The 14,509-nt window shown below is 46.6% G+C and overlaps 1 protein-coding gene across 1 annotated transcript in view; it reads left to right on the top strand.

Annotated features, from left to right (window-relative positions):
* The window catches only part of AGBL1 (AGBL carboxypeptidase 1), a 354,668-nt gene that overhangs the window by 53,848 nt on the left and 286,311 nt on the right, over nt 1–14,509 (top strand). Inside the window, exons 9-13 of the mRNA XM_027822795.3 lie at nt 5,194–5,310; nt 6,387–6,985; nt 8,423–8,506; nt 10,171–10,257; nt 10,679–10,827. Of these exons, the coding sequence (XP_027678596.3) occupies nt 5,194–5,310; nt 6,387–6,985; nt 8,423–8,506; nt 10,171–10,257; nt 10,679–10,827 (1,036 nt within the window). The remainder of the gene's footprint in view (nt 1–5,193; nt 5,311–6,386; nt 6,986–8,422; nt 8,507–10,170; nt 10,258–10,678; nt 10,828–14,509) is intronic.

The raw sequence follows: 14,509 nt of genomic DNA, 5'->3' as shown, positions 1-14,509 counted from the left end.
CACATGACCCCCCCACATGACTCTGCCCCACCCCCAACCCGGAGCCCCTACACTCTTCCTCTCCCCTCCCCATCCCAGGAAAGGAGCAGAAGAACTCCCAGCCCCATTCCCTGCCCTTCCATGGAGCTGCTTCTCCTCCGGCTCCACACAGCGGCAGCCCTGCCGGAGCACAGGGCTGGGGGTTCTGCTCCTTTCCCCACTGCGGGGGCAGCAGCATGCAGGGAACAGAACAGAATGCCGACAACTCCTCTGGCTGCCGTACCGCTCCCAGCTCCCCCACCCAGCCCTGTTCTCCTGAGAGGCAGCTCTGTGGAGGGGCTGGGGGCGGTATGGTGTCTTTCCGGTATGCCGTACTGGCTATAGATAGCTTGCTGCTCCGGCATACCAGACTGCACTGACTTACTTGCACTGCTGGATACAGCTGCTTGGCAGCTGTGGCCAGGATGGTGTCTGAGAAGCTGAGAATACTTCAGCTTTGAGTAGGTAACCTGTATGATTTGCCCATTATTATAGAGAGAGCTGGCCAATCTATTCCCGGGAACAATCTGGTCATCACGCTGAGTTCCTTGTTTCTGTTCCCCAACAGATTCTGAACAGCATCATGATTTCCCCACATTTCTTCCTCGCTCACATTTACTACAGGAATAAAACTTTTGGGTGATCTGCTTTCAGGCCATGGTTTGCTCACAAACTCATGTATTTCATAGTCCCAATTTGAGCTGTATGTAGGTCACATGGTATTTTTTCCATTTCCTATTTGAGTGATTATACCTTTTACAACTAGAGTCATGAATAAGTCTCACTGGAGCTTTGATTCTTCCAGGCAGAGGGCATGGGAGGCACTTTAAGGAGAAGGTGATGGGAGGCCTAGGAGATTTTAGGAAGTATTAACCTTTTCCCTTTTTCCCTATCACAATAGCATTATATTTTGGCTATGTACCTGGACCCCAGTCTTTAAAACAGCTTGGCTCCTTTAAGCTACAGCTGGAGCACCTACTCTTAGCCACTTTCTTTTACCTGTTCCTGCTCATCTCATGAACAAATAATTATTCAGAACATTGTTTGCTTTCTCTCCTCACTCTCTTTCCCTGCCACACCCAGCTCTGAAAGGCACAAATTGAGGATGCATTTGCAACCCTTCTGCTAGGTGGAGCCGGCAGCAACCAGGGCCGGGTTCAATATCTAGGGGTTCCTTTTCAACAACACAGCACAGAACCAGCTCAAGCCCTGACCCAGTAAGCTGGAAAAATTACATAGCATCCCTGGGTGTCTCTGAGAGGCAATAGTTCCCCACTCGCAAACACAGAGTCTGAGTGTAGAGAAGAAACTTTTAATGAAAGGAGGGAAGTTACCCGACATTAATTAGGGAAAATGCCACAAGCAGGATTCATAATCATAATACTGTGAGCAGGACACCCAACCCAGAGTGCTCCCTCACCATATCCCACTCACAGTGTTTGTCCTTGGTCAGTGAGGACCCAGACTTCAGAGGTGCATCTGTGAGAGTTCACCTCCAACCCAGGGAAGAAGGCACCTTGCTTGCGCTGCCATCTGAGCACTTGCTCTGGCTGGCCCACCCGCCAGCCACAGTTCCTCTCTGCTGGCTGATCCGCGAGCTGCGGTTCCTCACCACCTGGCCAGCCTGCCAGCCGCTGTTCCTGGCCGTCCTGCCCTTCCCGCCAGCCGCTGTTCCTTGCCGCCTGGCTGTCCCACCAGCCATAGTTCCTTTCCACCGGCCGGCCTGCCAGCCACGGTTCCTCTCTGCTGGCCGGCCCACTACCTGTGGTTCCTCACTGCCTGGCTGGCCCGCCAGCCACGGTTCCTCTCCACTAGTCACCCTGCCCGCTGCTCGTCAGCCGCTCGTTGCCTCGCCAGCCGCTTGTTCGCCAGCCAACTGTCAGTCATCTTCTACTGCCACTTGCCTCTTTGCTGTGATCTCTGCACATCAGTCTCTTAATGATTTTCAGCTATGGCAGGCTGGGCAGAAACACTGCCCCATCTCAAGTGATTTCAGCTCTCATTTGAGCACTTTAACATAACAAAGGGCTCCTAATGAAGCCTATTTAGCTCTATCTTTGAACAGTGGGAAGAGACAGGTTAAACTAGATCAGAGACCCTTAGGGACAGTCCACACCTCCTGGCTGGGAGACCTGTCTCTGCCCCTCTTACTTTCTTAGGGGTATGGCATTCGAGCCCCTGGCTAAGCGAGTTCCTTTCAGTCGGGAGAAGCTCAACACAGTTCTGCTCCCCTTTACTCATACGGTGAAGATAACATTGATAACAACATTTCACTACCCCTGCATTCAGTATTAAAAGTTATATAATAATACACAGGTTAAGAAAAGAGTGTCTGTACATCTGGGTATAGTGCTTAGATTATCCACAAATACAAAGTTTGTTTTAAAAGTCATAAGATACATATAGTGCATAATCAGCAAACCGAAATTTAGGTGAATACATTTAAGAATACAGTTTGGATATTTGCATCCAAGTATTCGGGTACATCACTCATGAAAAGTTATACAGAGTTGGCTGTGGAAAGCAAATATAGCAATGAGTGAAGATTGTCCCTCAGTAATTGAGCATTTAGAAAATTTACAAAATACAATTCATCAGGAAAGTATTTCAGTAACTTTCCCAACAGTGCTTCTCATTGGCACTCCAGCTCATCCCTCCTGGTATTGCCGATGTCCGCTGATGTGTTCTATGTAGATGTCACTCGACCACCTGATGGCATGATTTGTAACCCAACACCAGACAAAGCTGATCACTTGGAGTAACACAACTCCTGTCTGCTAGATACCTACACAGAGTAGTGTATTCATGTATATTCAGTTTGCCCCTGAAGTCTCTCCCCCTCCCAAACTAGCTGTCAGGGGAGAGTTCATTCAGACCCTGCTTACACATGCAAACGTTTCTGCTGTGAAAATGCATTTTTGTACAAACACACATTCCAGCATGAATGAGTTTTCGCCCTCTCAAACATCTTTGCAAACAAAACCTTGTTCCTACAAATGTTTGTGGTCATCAAATTCAAAAGGGCACAAATGCCGTGTGATCTGATGCAGTTTAGATGTGAGTTGAATGGTCTTTTCACTGTTTGCCTGCCCTGCCTACCTGAACATTAATATGTCACCCAAATGACAAAAAGGAAAGAAAGCATATGGGCTCAGTGTGCTAACCTTCCCTTTAGTGACTATTTTCATCTGAAAACTGGCCAAACTGTTCATTAGAAATCATGTTCTTTGCCAAGTTAGCCCCTTTTTTGTTTAGTAATTCATTCCCAAACACATCCTAAAATCTGTAATTATGTTCATTATTCATAAGGATTCACCAACTAGTTGTGAACAGTTTTTAGTTTATTGGTTGTTTGCCAACACTTTGCTTTGAATATGAGTTTTATTTATTGGTCTCGTACAGTTGGTCTCATAAGTCTCATACTACCCCACCTTCTGACTGACTTTTACACAGATTGATAATGTAGGATGAGTCATGAACTTTCAGTGAAAATTTTTGTGCAAAGAATCATTTGTGCTCAAGTTCCTGATACATTTGTGATTCAAAAACTTTTTCACAGCTACTTGGCGGGTGTTCAAATATTTGTGAATAATGTCTAATACTAATCATAGTGAACTTAGCACAACACTTTTATTGGTGAAAATATTTGTGAATCCTCTCTCTAACTATTTGATCAGCTCTACCAAAACCGGAGTCCCCGTACCAGTCGAACATCCAGTCCTGTCATGGAGCCCATCCCCACCATCCAAATCATTAAAACCCACCCCTACAGATTCCACATAATTCTCCAAACTGTCAGTCCATCCAAACCAGTCTTCAAGAGCCCAGCAAACCTCCGACACTCACTGCTGACTCCCGTGTCAACCAGTTCCAACCTCCGCCTCAAGTCAACACAAGTAACACTTTGTAGAAACAGCTCAGCCTTTCAGTACTGCTATGGCTCAGGGTTTGAACTGCTGTCGACACCCTGGTGTTCATGGGAGTTTGTTGATAAATAGAATCATTTCTGAAGTTATTATCAAGAGCAAATTGCTTCTTTGTTGTGGTTTCGTGGTGAATGCTTGCTAACTGCATGCTGAATTATTTGAATAATGCTGTCATGTCGCAGCCATTCATCAATGCCATTTATCCACCCGACCCCCCCTTCCCATTCTCTTATGCGATGACTAAACACTTGACACTGCATGTCTTTGACTCTTGTATCTGATATGGAGGGGGATGCATGTCAGTGCACAGTTGCCTTTGGATGTGCAAGTTTCAGACATGATCCTTGTCGTTGCTTTATAGATAACTGCAAACCCAAAAGAATAAAAAAAAATGAACAGAAGATGGATTGGTCAAGAGACTAAAAGCTATTTATCAATAGCGTAGAAAGATATAAATAAAGTAACAGATGAGAAATCAGTGCTTGAGGGCTCAGTGAGGTGTGTAGTAGAGGGATGGGGATTTGGGTTTCGAAGGCAGAGAGAGGGGGCCCTGATGAGCAGCAGTGGGGACCAAGGCAATCTTGGTTTGAAGAGGCAGGACACTAGAAGATGCTATTTTGCTGGTAATCAGCAAAACTCATTTTGCCTGTGACATACTGTGAGATTTTCTTAAATCTAAATTGTTTGATTGTCTGGTCTCTGAATCAAAGGTGTTTTCTCACTCCTTCATTCAACACCTGAGGCAGCACATCTGCAGGTTACATCAGCACATCCTGGATACTCAGGAGACTGGCTGGTGGCTTTGGGTGCCACAATTTTTGGGTGGCCAAGTTGAGACACCTTTAAATGGGCATGATTTTCAGAGGGTGGGTCTCAGCACTTTCTGAAAATCAGGCCCCTATAAGGTGTCTCAGCTTGGGCACTCAAATAGCGAGGCACCCAAACCCACTACTCACTTTTGAAAATCTTGTCCAGGACTTTTGAGTTACATGCCAGTGGATCGTTCTATGGCTGTGGGCAGGTGACTTAAACTTTTGTGCCTCTGTTTGCCCTTCCATAAAAATGAATTTCATTGCTCTCATCTAGTTGCCAAGGGTGGCTGGTTTACTTCACGTGTGTCAGGTGCTTAGAGATTCCCAGATGAAAGGCAGGATGTAATATACCGTTTTATAACTATCAACTCAGAGACCGTCCCAAATGGATCGATAGCACCTTTAATTTATTTCTTTTCCTACTTTGACTTTTGAAGGATGATGATTTGGAGACAGATGTGAACAAATTGAGCTCAAAGCCAGGTCTTGACAGGCCAGAGGAGGAGCTTGAGCAGTATAAGGCAATGTGTCCTGAACTTTCCCTTGCTTTCCAGGTAGGATAACATTGTGACTTCCTTTATCTGTGAACGCAGGTAGGGATGTGCAGTACTGGGGATGCTGACTGAGAGGAGGTGGGCAGACGGACGTACTGCAAAGGGGAGCACTGGATGACTCAAGGTATCGGAGAATCCAAAACGTAGACGCACCTGGAGCTCGTTGGGTTGAGTGCAGCCCCAGCTGGTAGTGGGTGAAAGGTGTTAACATTGGAGAGCTGTCTGGTGGCATTTAGCAAAAAGGCTGGGTCTCGGTTGATGGGGGCCCAGTGGATAAATAATTAAATACCCATGTGAGAAAAAACCCACATCCACGAATGGAGATTACGTTGTACCCTTGTTGGCAGGTTCAACAGAGATGCCGAGAATCAGATGGAACACGAAGATTAAACTGGCTTGTCTACCCCAGAGGTGGTCAGTCAAGGTCAGGGTTGGAGCACAGTGATGGGGAAGCGTACACCATCACTGCTTAAAATGCAGACAGTTCTGGGGTAGATCAAACCAGTCATTTAACAGTTTGGGACAGGAAGTGAAGAAGAATATTGTACTCAGTACTGGAGGCGGAGGAATGTAGGAAGGCAGAATATAATTATTCAAATTTAAACAAGACACCAGGGTTCATGCATCTCCTATCATACAAAATGCTGTGGTATTTGTGATGACTGCAAGTGGCCAGGAACTTGGATTAACATTGCAGTCCTGTATTTAGGAAGGGTGGAACTTTGCTTGGCAGACTGGCCCCATTGCATCATGCTGGAGCATCAGTTCAAAGAGAAGCACATCACTTTGCCTCATGCAATTTCCTGTAATGCTCCAGGTTTTGCTTGGGGGTTACCCACCCAGCAGCTGACCAGCCTGACCTTGTTTAGCTTCTGGGAACCGATGAGAGATCGCTTGCAGGAATAGGAATGCTGGCAGGTGGGTTGTGGGTTTCTATCTCTCTGGGTCACTGAGGCAAGCAGACTTTGAGAGGCCTGTAAATTAAATGTTTTCCCTTTTCTTTCTTCTATTTCCTTCTGGAAGGAGACACCATCTGTCTTTATTTCTTTCCTTTCTTTTATTCTTTAAATCTAAAGGAGCTGGAAACAGGGTCTGAAGATGAGAAGGACTTTGAGGATATGCCTGGGAGCCTGCCAGGCACTCACCCCCGAGTCATTCCGAATGCTGCTTTCATGAAGCAGCAGCATTGCAGACACAGGGACCAAAGTGCCATGGGGCCAGAGCCAGAGGAAACAGCTTTCAAGACTCCAGTGCAGAGCTGGGCAAAGAAGGAGAAATGCACTGGGGCTCCAGCCCTTGAAAAGCAAGCAATGGGAGAATCAATCCGAGATGCAGATGCCCTTTGTGAAAGAGAAGATCCATGCAGGAGCCATGCACCCACTCTGCCTCCTCCCCTAAAAGAAGCCTCCTGGGACACACAAACATTTCACACTCACTGTGTGAGCCGCTTAGGTCCCAGCCGCATGGGAGGAGTGGGAGCCTCAAACATAGTGACAAAGCTTCTGGAGAGACACCAAGGGGATATCCCATTCCACAGCCCCCACTTCTACATGGCCAGGGCTGGAAGCACCAAGTCCATTCCGGACTACAGGGTCTTGGCGTTCCCTGATTTCTGGGGCCACCAGCCCCCTCCTTATTGCCAGTCCCTGCTGGAGCGGAAATATGGAGTTCAAAGGTGATTCTGCTTTATTGTCATCCCACAGGTAGCTCTCCACAGCTGGGCAAATAGGGACTCACGTCTTGTAGTATTGGGGACTCTCATGTCTTACTGCCTGGCTTTTGATGGGTGTTGATCATCACTTCTGTATCAAGTTTCATTGGTCTCTGCAGTCCTTGCGGAGACCCACACAATGGATTATCACAAGAAGGAAAACTGAGCTATACGCTTATACTATTCAGATTTTTCTCTTGAGGTTGAAGACACTGGCATCTAAGATGTTCTTGGCACAGATGGGGAGTTAGGAAGCCTAATTCCTGCCTCTGCCAGTGACCAAGTCATGTCACCTCTCCACTTTCCTTATCTGGAAGGTAAAGGTGAATAAATACTTCTCTGCCTCCCCTGCTAAAGGAATTAAATATTTGTGAAGTGTGTTGGGATCCTCCCATGGAAGGCATTGTGCACCTGGCAATTAGCATTAATGCTCTCACCTCATTTACATTGTTCAACTGAGGAGGATAAATTGTGTGTTGGAGTGTGGGGGGAACTGTGTTGGGAGAGGGGATTCTTCTCAGGGCTACCCTTCCCCCCCTGCCCCATGTGTGTTCCTCTGCAGTTCCTTTAGAGGGCATTTATTCTTAGTAGCACAAGTAATGCTTACCAGACCCCAAACAGGCTGGGTGATTCTGCTGTCTCTTGAACTAAGCTCTAGGACTGAATGATACTAATAACGTGGCATTTACCAAAGACACAAGTTTCTGAGCTTTTTTGAACCTCTGTGCTCTATAGAGATGGGAACACTTTCCGTAGTAGCTAAATGCCAGGAATCTTCTTCACAGAGGCCGTCATTTTCTCACCTCTTCCCTGCACTAATGTTCTGAAAGCCCCGCTTTTATGACCATAATGACACACGTAACCATAGAGCTAAGACAGGGATAATCGTGTCATGCTTCAGTGTTTACGCTGATTGCTGCAAAGGTCAGGAAGGAAATTTCGAGAACACATATGGCATCGTACAACTGGTCGTTACCCGGGGGGGGTAGGGGGGGGATGGGCTCATTAGCCACTGATGGAGCCAGGAGTCTGTAATAGATAGACCAATAGTCTGATCCATTGTGACAAATTCTCCATTGCTAGGTGTACGTGACTCATTCACTGAGACTGAATGAGAAGAAATGGGGATAAATCCTACAGAATGTGAATGACAAGTCATTTAACTCTAAAGGTGTCTTCCAGTCATGACAGTCATGCAAAAGCCAAATTGGTGAACTGCATAAAGTGCTAAGGGATATTTTTGTTTAGTTAATACAGGTGTTTAATTCTGCACAGGAATCCCCCTTCTCCCCAACGCCCTGGAAAGAATATCATAAGCCTCAGTTCGCTTCCTCAGCAAGGATCCTTCAAGACAGCGGTATGTGTCTGCAGACAGACTCACAATTTGTTTTTCTTTTCCAGGGCCAAAATATTTGAGGATGTTTCTCGTCTAATCCAGCCAAGTGAGGTGATAGACAGAGTTGTCTTTGATTTAGATGGGCGCAGGTAGGTATTCCTTGTAGTGTACTGTTACTGTTACTATCAGTAATAGATTAGGTGACTAGGCCAGCATTTGATTCAATTTAGACAAATGTACAAAACATTAGCCTGGTAGATAGGATCCAGTGTAAGGAACAAGGTTGTGTGACGGGGTGCGCCACTCATAGCCAGGATGGCGCCTCCTCATGGCTGTTCTGGGGACTAGCTTTGCAAGGTTGATGCCCCTTCTTGCAGTTGCATGCTGTCTCTCTGCCTCTTTCTCTGGGTCTGCAGCAGCTCTTCTCTCGCTCAGTGAGCTGCCGCTGCCTCTTCATGACTCAGCCCTCCAGCCAGGCTACAATACGCATTTTCCCATTCCGGAGTACCAAAGTCTTCCTTCGGCCATCCTAGGTACCCTAGCCTTCCCATTCACTCCCTCAGTAGCTGGCAGGGGAACCTGGGTTCGCCCTCTACTCTGGGTTCCAGCTCAGGGGCCCTCTAGCCAGCAGTCAAGGTCTGCTCCCTCTTGGACCTTGCTGCCTTTCCCTGAGCCCTTTCCTTACCATCTGGTGCTCCACCTCCCCCAAGGTTTGTCACCATTCCCTCCTCCCAGGGAGCAACTACAAGCTGTGTTTCTGCAGCCTCCAAACACTCCTCCCAGGGAATGACAGCAAAATATTTCTCAGCAGCCCCCTCAGCTTCCAGTTTCCTGTGTTTATAAATCCCAGCCCAGCTTGTTCCCCCTGGGCTGGGCTCCCTCCCTCAGGGGATTGATTAGTTAGCCACCTGATTCCCCTCAGCTGTCACTTATTGGGTTAATTAGCCCCCTTTTCTAGTCACAGTAACCTTTTTGGGGCAAGTGTGAGATAAACACCCCTTCACAAGCTGTCTCTCAGCATGTGGCTCAGGGAAAGGATCTGCAGGCTATTGAGGAAGAGTCCCTGAAACCACCAGCCCAGTGCACCGTGGCAGTAGAAAAAAGCAAACCAGATACTGCGTGGTTTTAGCAGAGCAATGGAACCTAAAACTAAAAGGGGTGGTACAATGATGCTGTGCAGTAAGGCAGCTGAGACACCCATCTTGGGTACTCTGAACGAGGCTGGGCACCATTTTCTGACAAATCATTATTGCCCTTGAGAAGAGGCAGCACAGGGCAATGGAGAGGATCTTAAATCTGAAGCAAGTAAATTCTGAGGAAAAAGTTAATGGGTCTGAGATTGTCCTCTTAGGAACACAGGATGCAGGAGAGTTTGAGGTGACCTGGTGGAGGTTTGAAGAAGAAGGAGAGAGAATTTTAAGATTGCTCAAGATAATTTTAAAGGCTCCAAAATTTAGGGGGGCATAAGGTAAAAATGGGAGGAGTAAATGGAGAACTTGGGCAGAGCCACTTCACGCAAAGGATAATAAACCTGTGGAATAAGTTAATGGGGAAGGTGACTGGAGCAAAGAACGTAATTGAGATTGAGGAGTGTATGGATCTGTTGCTGGAGGTAGGAAAATCAAGATGTGGGAGAAAGTGGGATTTAGAATTACCCCATACAGGCGGGTGCTTTGAGCTGGATGGCTGGGCCACAGCTGCTCTGAAATGTCTTCTGTTTGTAAGTCTAAATCTCTATATAAATTATATCGGCGCGGTTACTGCTCCTTAAGGTAATTTTTGGTAGTAGATATATTTCTGTGTTTTGCTGCAGCCCCTCAAGCACAGATGCTCCAGACTGCCTGAGATTCTACTCTAAATTTGAATCAGGAAACCTTCGCAAAGCCACCCAAGTGCGCAAGTAAGTAGCTTAGATCCCAGCAGTGGCTGTGTCCTATCTTGTCACACTTGTAATGTCTGCTGTGTGAAAAGATGAAGCACTGTGGACTTTAGAACAGTCAGCAAGGGGAGCAGAGCTTATGAGTCAGAGGTATTAGGCAGTGTGAAGTTAAAGGAAGTGAGAAACCAAGGCGCGGAGGGAAAGACATGACGCTGTGCTAGGGTAGGACACGAGTGCGATTGCACGCTTGGCTAGTATTGGCTTTGATGGCATCCTCTGGCTCCCCCTGCCACTGGTGATCTCAGTGGCACCTGCTCCCATTGTCACAAGTGGCTGACAGCTGTAGTGTTTGTATGAAGCAACTGCAGCCGTGGGTTCGTTACATCCCATCCTGTCATTCTGCCTGGCCCATGGTGACACCATCTCACACCTTGCTCTCCAGATTTGAGTATGATTTGATTCTGAACAGCGATGTGAACAGTGTCCAGCACCACCAGTGGTTTTACTTCGAGGTCAGTGCCATGAAGCCAGCCGTTCCCTACCGCTTTAACATCATCAACTGCGAGAAGGTCAACAGCCAGTTTAATTACGGTATGAGCCTTTGAGTGGGCTGGAGTTCCCTCCCATGCACAGGGCTACGTTATTGATTCCATGGAGGCTTAAACCTTCTTGAGTCTGTTAGAGTCCCATAAGTCATGGGTTACTTACTTAGTCACGGGGTGCCTTCTGAACCATGGAGAAGGGGTGTGAACCTGGGGGCTTTCAGGGTATAATACTGTCTTACTCCTCTTCCTTTCTCTCCTTCCCAGCCGCATAATTAATATGGGTTCCATTCCCACCCTCCACTCCTGCTACCAATTTCCTAGCAGCTAAGGTCTCCTGTCATCTCATCCTCTACTGCTTGGTCCACCTTCTGAATTAGAGCTGAATGGGCTCCCTCTTTGGTGCACAGCAGCTGCTTTGAAATCAGCAAGAAGGGGCAACTACAAAGCCTCCAAAGGAGTTCTCTCTGTCTCCTTAAGGGCACTTAGGGATGGGAAGAGGGATTTGGAATTGAAGAGCAGGAGTTTGGAGACTGGGATATTTAAAAGTGGGACTGTGGGGTAAAGGAGGAGGATCTGTTTGGGCTGAATGAGTGGTGCAGAAGTGGAGAAATCTCATAAGGTTTGAATAAATTTGGCTAATCTTCAAATAAGCATCCACAGTTTAAGAGGCTTATTGAGAAATTAAAATCCACATCCAGACCTTCTGAGGTTTCTGCCAACATTTAATAATAAAAGATTCTGTCTCTATTTTTAAGCTCCAGTTGCAGTCTGTTGTTCAGGAGGAAGGATGTGATGCCATAAAACAGGCAGGCAAATCAGAGCTTTCAATGCCCATTTTAGAAGAGAAATTGTTTCTTTTACATACAGACTGTGTGTCAAATCCTCAGCTGGCATAGTTTGGCATTAGCACCAACCATTGCTTTCCATGAAGGTATGTTAATTTACACCAGCTGAGGATCTGGCCCAGAATGTTTAATAAGTGCCCAGTGTCAAACACTACTTCCCTCTGTAGCCTTGTGGATGCATCTGCATAAATCAACAAGGGAACTACCTCAGGAGCAGTGTACCCATAACAAATAGCAAAGGGACTTAGGGCAGGTCTACGCTACAGAGTTACTTTGCTATAACTACGTTGCTCAGAGGTGTGAAAAATGCACACCCTTGAGGGACATAGTTATACCGACTTATAATGACCAGAGCTTCTCCCGCTGACAGGAGAGCTTTTCTGTTGGTGTAGAGCATCTTCATTAATGTGCTACAGTGGTGCAGCTGTTCTGAAATAGATCACAAATGAAAATGAATTTGTATTGTCATGCTATTCCACTTTCCTGAATCACCAAACTGTTCAGCATGACTGGGCAATTCTCTCAATGGCCTGAGAGTGAAGTGCACTGAGGAGGAGTGGCAAAGGGGATGTCAGAGGCTGATATGGTACCTCTTGAAACCTATAGAGTATCTCTCAATGGTATACCCTATGGGGTAGCTTCAGTAGGGTAGACTCAGGTCCTTACTGGTGGAAAGTTCTCCGGCATCTGCTTCTCTGATCATAGCCAGCACTTATTAGCCCCTCACTTTTGTGAGCTTTCAATGGACAGGAATCAAATTTAAAAATGTGCAATTAAAATTATATTTGGAAGAAAAATGTGAAAATAATATCCTGTGTTAGGAGGCTAGCCCCAGGGCCAGCTATTGTGTGGTCTGTGGTCACTGTGTGTGTGATTGACTATTGGGGAAATTCTTGTCCATTGCTTCTGATGCATTGAAACTCTTAGCTATCTGGATGGAGTGAGGCCCATAGCATTGTCAGCAGCATGCATGACATTGACTCCTGCATAGGAGAAAATATGCTACTTGCTGCTCCAGGCACTGACCAGTGCTACTATTCACCCCACTGAGCTGGAAGTTTCAAGTCCTGCTACTGTGCAAAAGTGGCATGGGTGACAATGTGCTATACCATGGGTTGGCTGTGTACTGTGGCTGTCCTTCTGATCTCCCTGTCAGGTAGATGGTGCTGTGTAATTTTCATATCAGTGAAAGAACGTCTCAAGGAGCAGTTGTAGTCAGCAGCAGAGCTGGTCAGAAAATGGATTTCTTTCCCCACAGAAAATGTTGAATTTTTGTCAGAAAACTGAACAGCGTGGCCGAAAACTAGACTTTTCCATTGAGAAAACGGAAACAAAATGTTTTGGTTTGTCTAAATGAATTGAAAAGTTTTGTTTTGAGGAAGTTTGACATTAGACTGTGTCCTGCTGTGATGCTGTGGTGCTTCATGGGAGTTGTAGTTCTGGTACCTCATGTCCTCATTGTCTCTGAAAGGCCAGTCTCCTGGATAGGTATATATCTCCCATGATGCATCATGGCATCCCCTCCGTTACCGGTCCATGCAGAAGCATTGTATGGATACACATAGGTGCTGGAACTAGGGGTGGTGGGGGTGCTGCTGCACCCCCTGGCTTGAGGTGGTTTCAATTATATCCAGGGTTTACCATTTGGTTCAATGGCTCTCAGCACCCCCACTATAAAAATAGTTCCCGCTCCCATGTGGACACATGAAGCAAAAATTGAAAGGTTAATCCGAGATGTGATTGAGTTTGTATTTGAAGTTTCTTTCCATGTTACCTTCCTGTTGAGGTATGGGACAATCCTGTGTATGCTCAGAGATGTACTCCACGGCTGTTTAAGTGCTGATGAGTTACACCAAAGAAATCCAAAGTGAGGAGGCAAAATGCTGTGATGATATAACCCTTTTTTTGTGTGACGCAAGTAAACCCCCAGCATTAATGACACCAAAGAGTATCATATAATCTTAGATATTAACACACATAGGCATCGTGGGCTGGATGTAATAAGCAGCCTAGAGAAAGGCAGTAAATTGGACTGGATGAAGGAGACAAAGGCAGCAGGAAGAGAGGAAGGGAAAGAAATGGATGGGGAAGGCACTATGGAGATTGTCAAAGATGAGGACAAGAAGCTTGCCCTAAGTGTAGAAGGGGGGACCCACGTAGAGCAAAGGAATTATATACAAAAATGTACGCAAAAATCTTTCTGCAAAGGAGCTGGACTCATGCAACTATGGATAATGTTTGCATAGTTTCTTTTCAGGGCATAAGGTGATAACGTGGTGCAGGTCAGGAAGAAGTTGCCCCCCATGGTATCATACAGCCCAATGAGGGATATTATTGTTACAAGCATTTTTAGGGCACCCAGCTCTGTATGTTCTTACGGGAGGTTTAATACCTTTGTATGAAGCATCCAATATTAGTTGAGGTTAGCAAAAAGTATTGGACTAGATCAGGGATTGGCAACCTTTTGCACATGGCCAAGCAGGAAAAGCCACTGGCAGGCCGGGACTGTTTGTTTACCTGCAGCATCCACAAGTTTGGCCGATCCCAGCTCCCACTGCCTGCGGTTCACCGTTCCAGGCCAATGGGGGCTGCGGGAAGCGGCGCGGGCTGAGGGATGTGCTAGCTGCCACTTCCTGCAGCCCCCATTGGCCTAGAATAGTGAACTGTAGCCAGTGGGAGCTGCAATCTGCCGAACCTGCGGATGCGGTAGGTAAACAAACCGTCCCGGCCCACCAGCGGCTTTCCCTGATGGGCCGTGTGCCAAAGGTTGCCAATCCCTGGACTAGATGCACGGTCCATTGGTTGCTTCCATTATGGCAGGAGGTGGGTTTCCAGATGATTAGACTGACTATTGATGTATTCCAGTGGGACAGAGGACAGGAT

The sequence above is a fragment of the Chelonia mydas genome, chromosome 10 (assembly GCF_015237465.2).
Source record: "Chelonia mydas isolate rCheMyd1 chromosome 10, rCheMyd1.pri.v2, whole genome shotgun sequence".
Taxonomy (NCBI): Eukaryota; Metazoa; Chordata; order Testudines; family Cheloniidae; genus Chelonia; species Chelonia mydas.
Note: the sequence above shows the minus strand (reverse complement) of the source record. Positions and strands in the feature narration are given on the sequence as shown.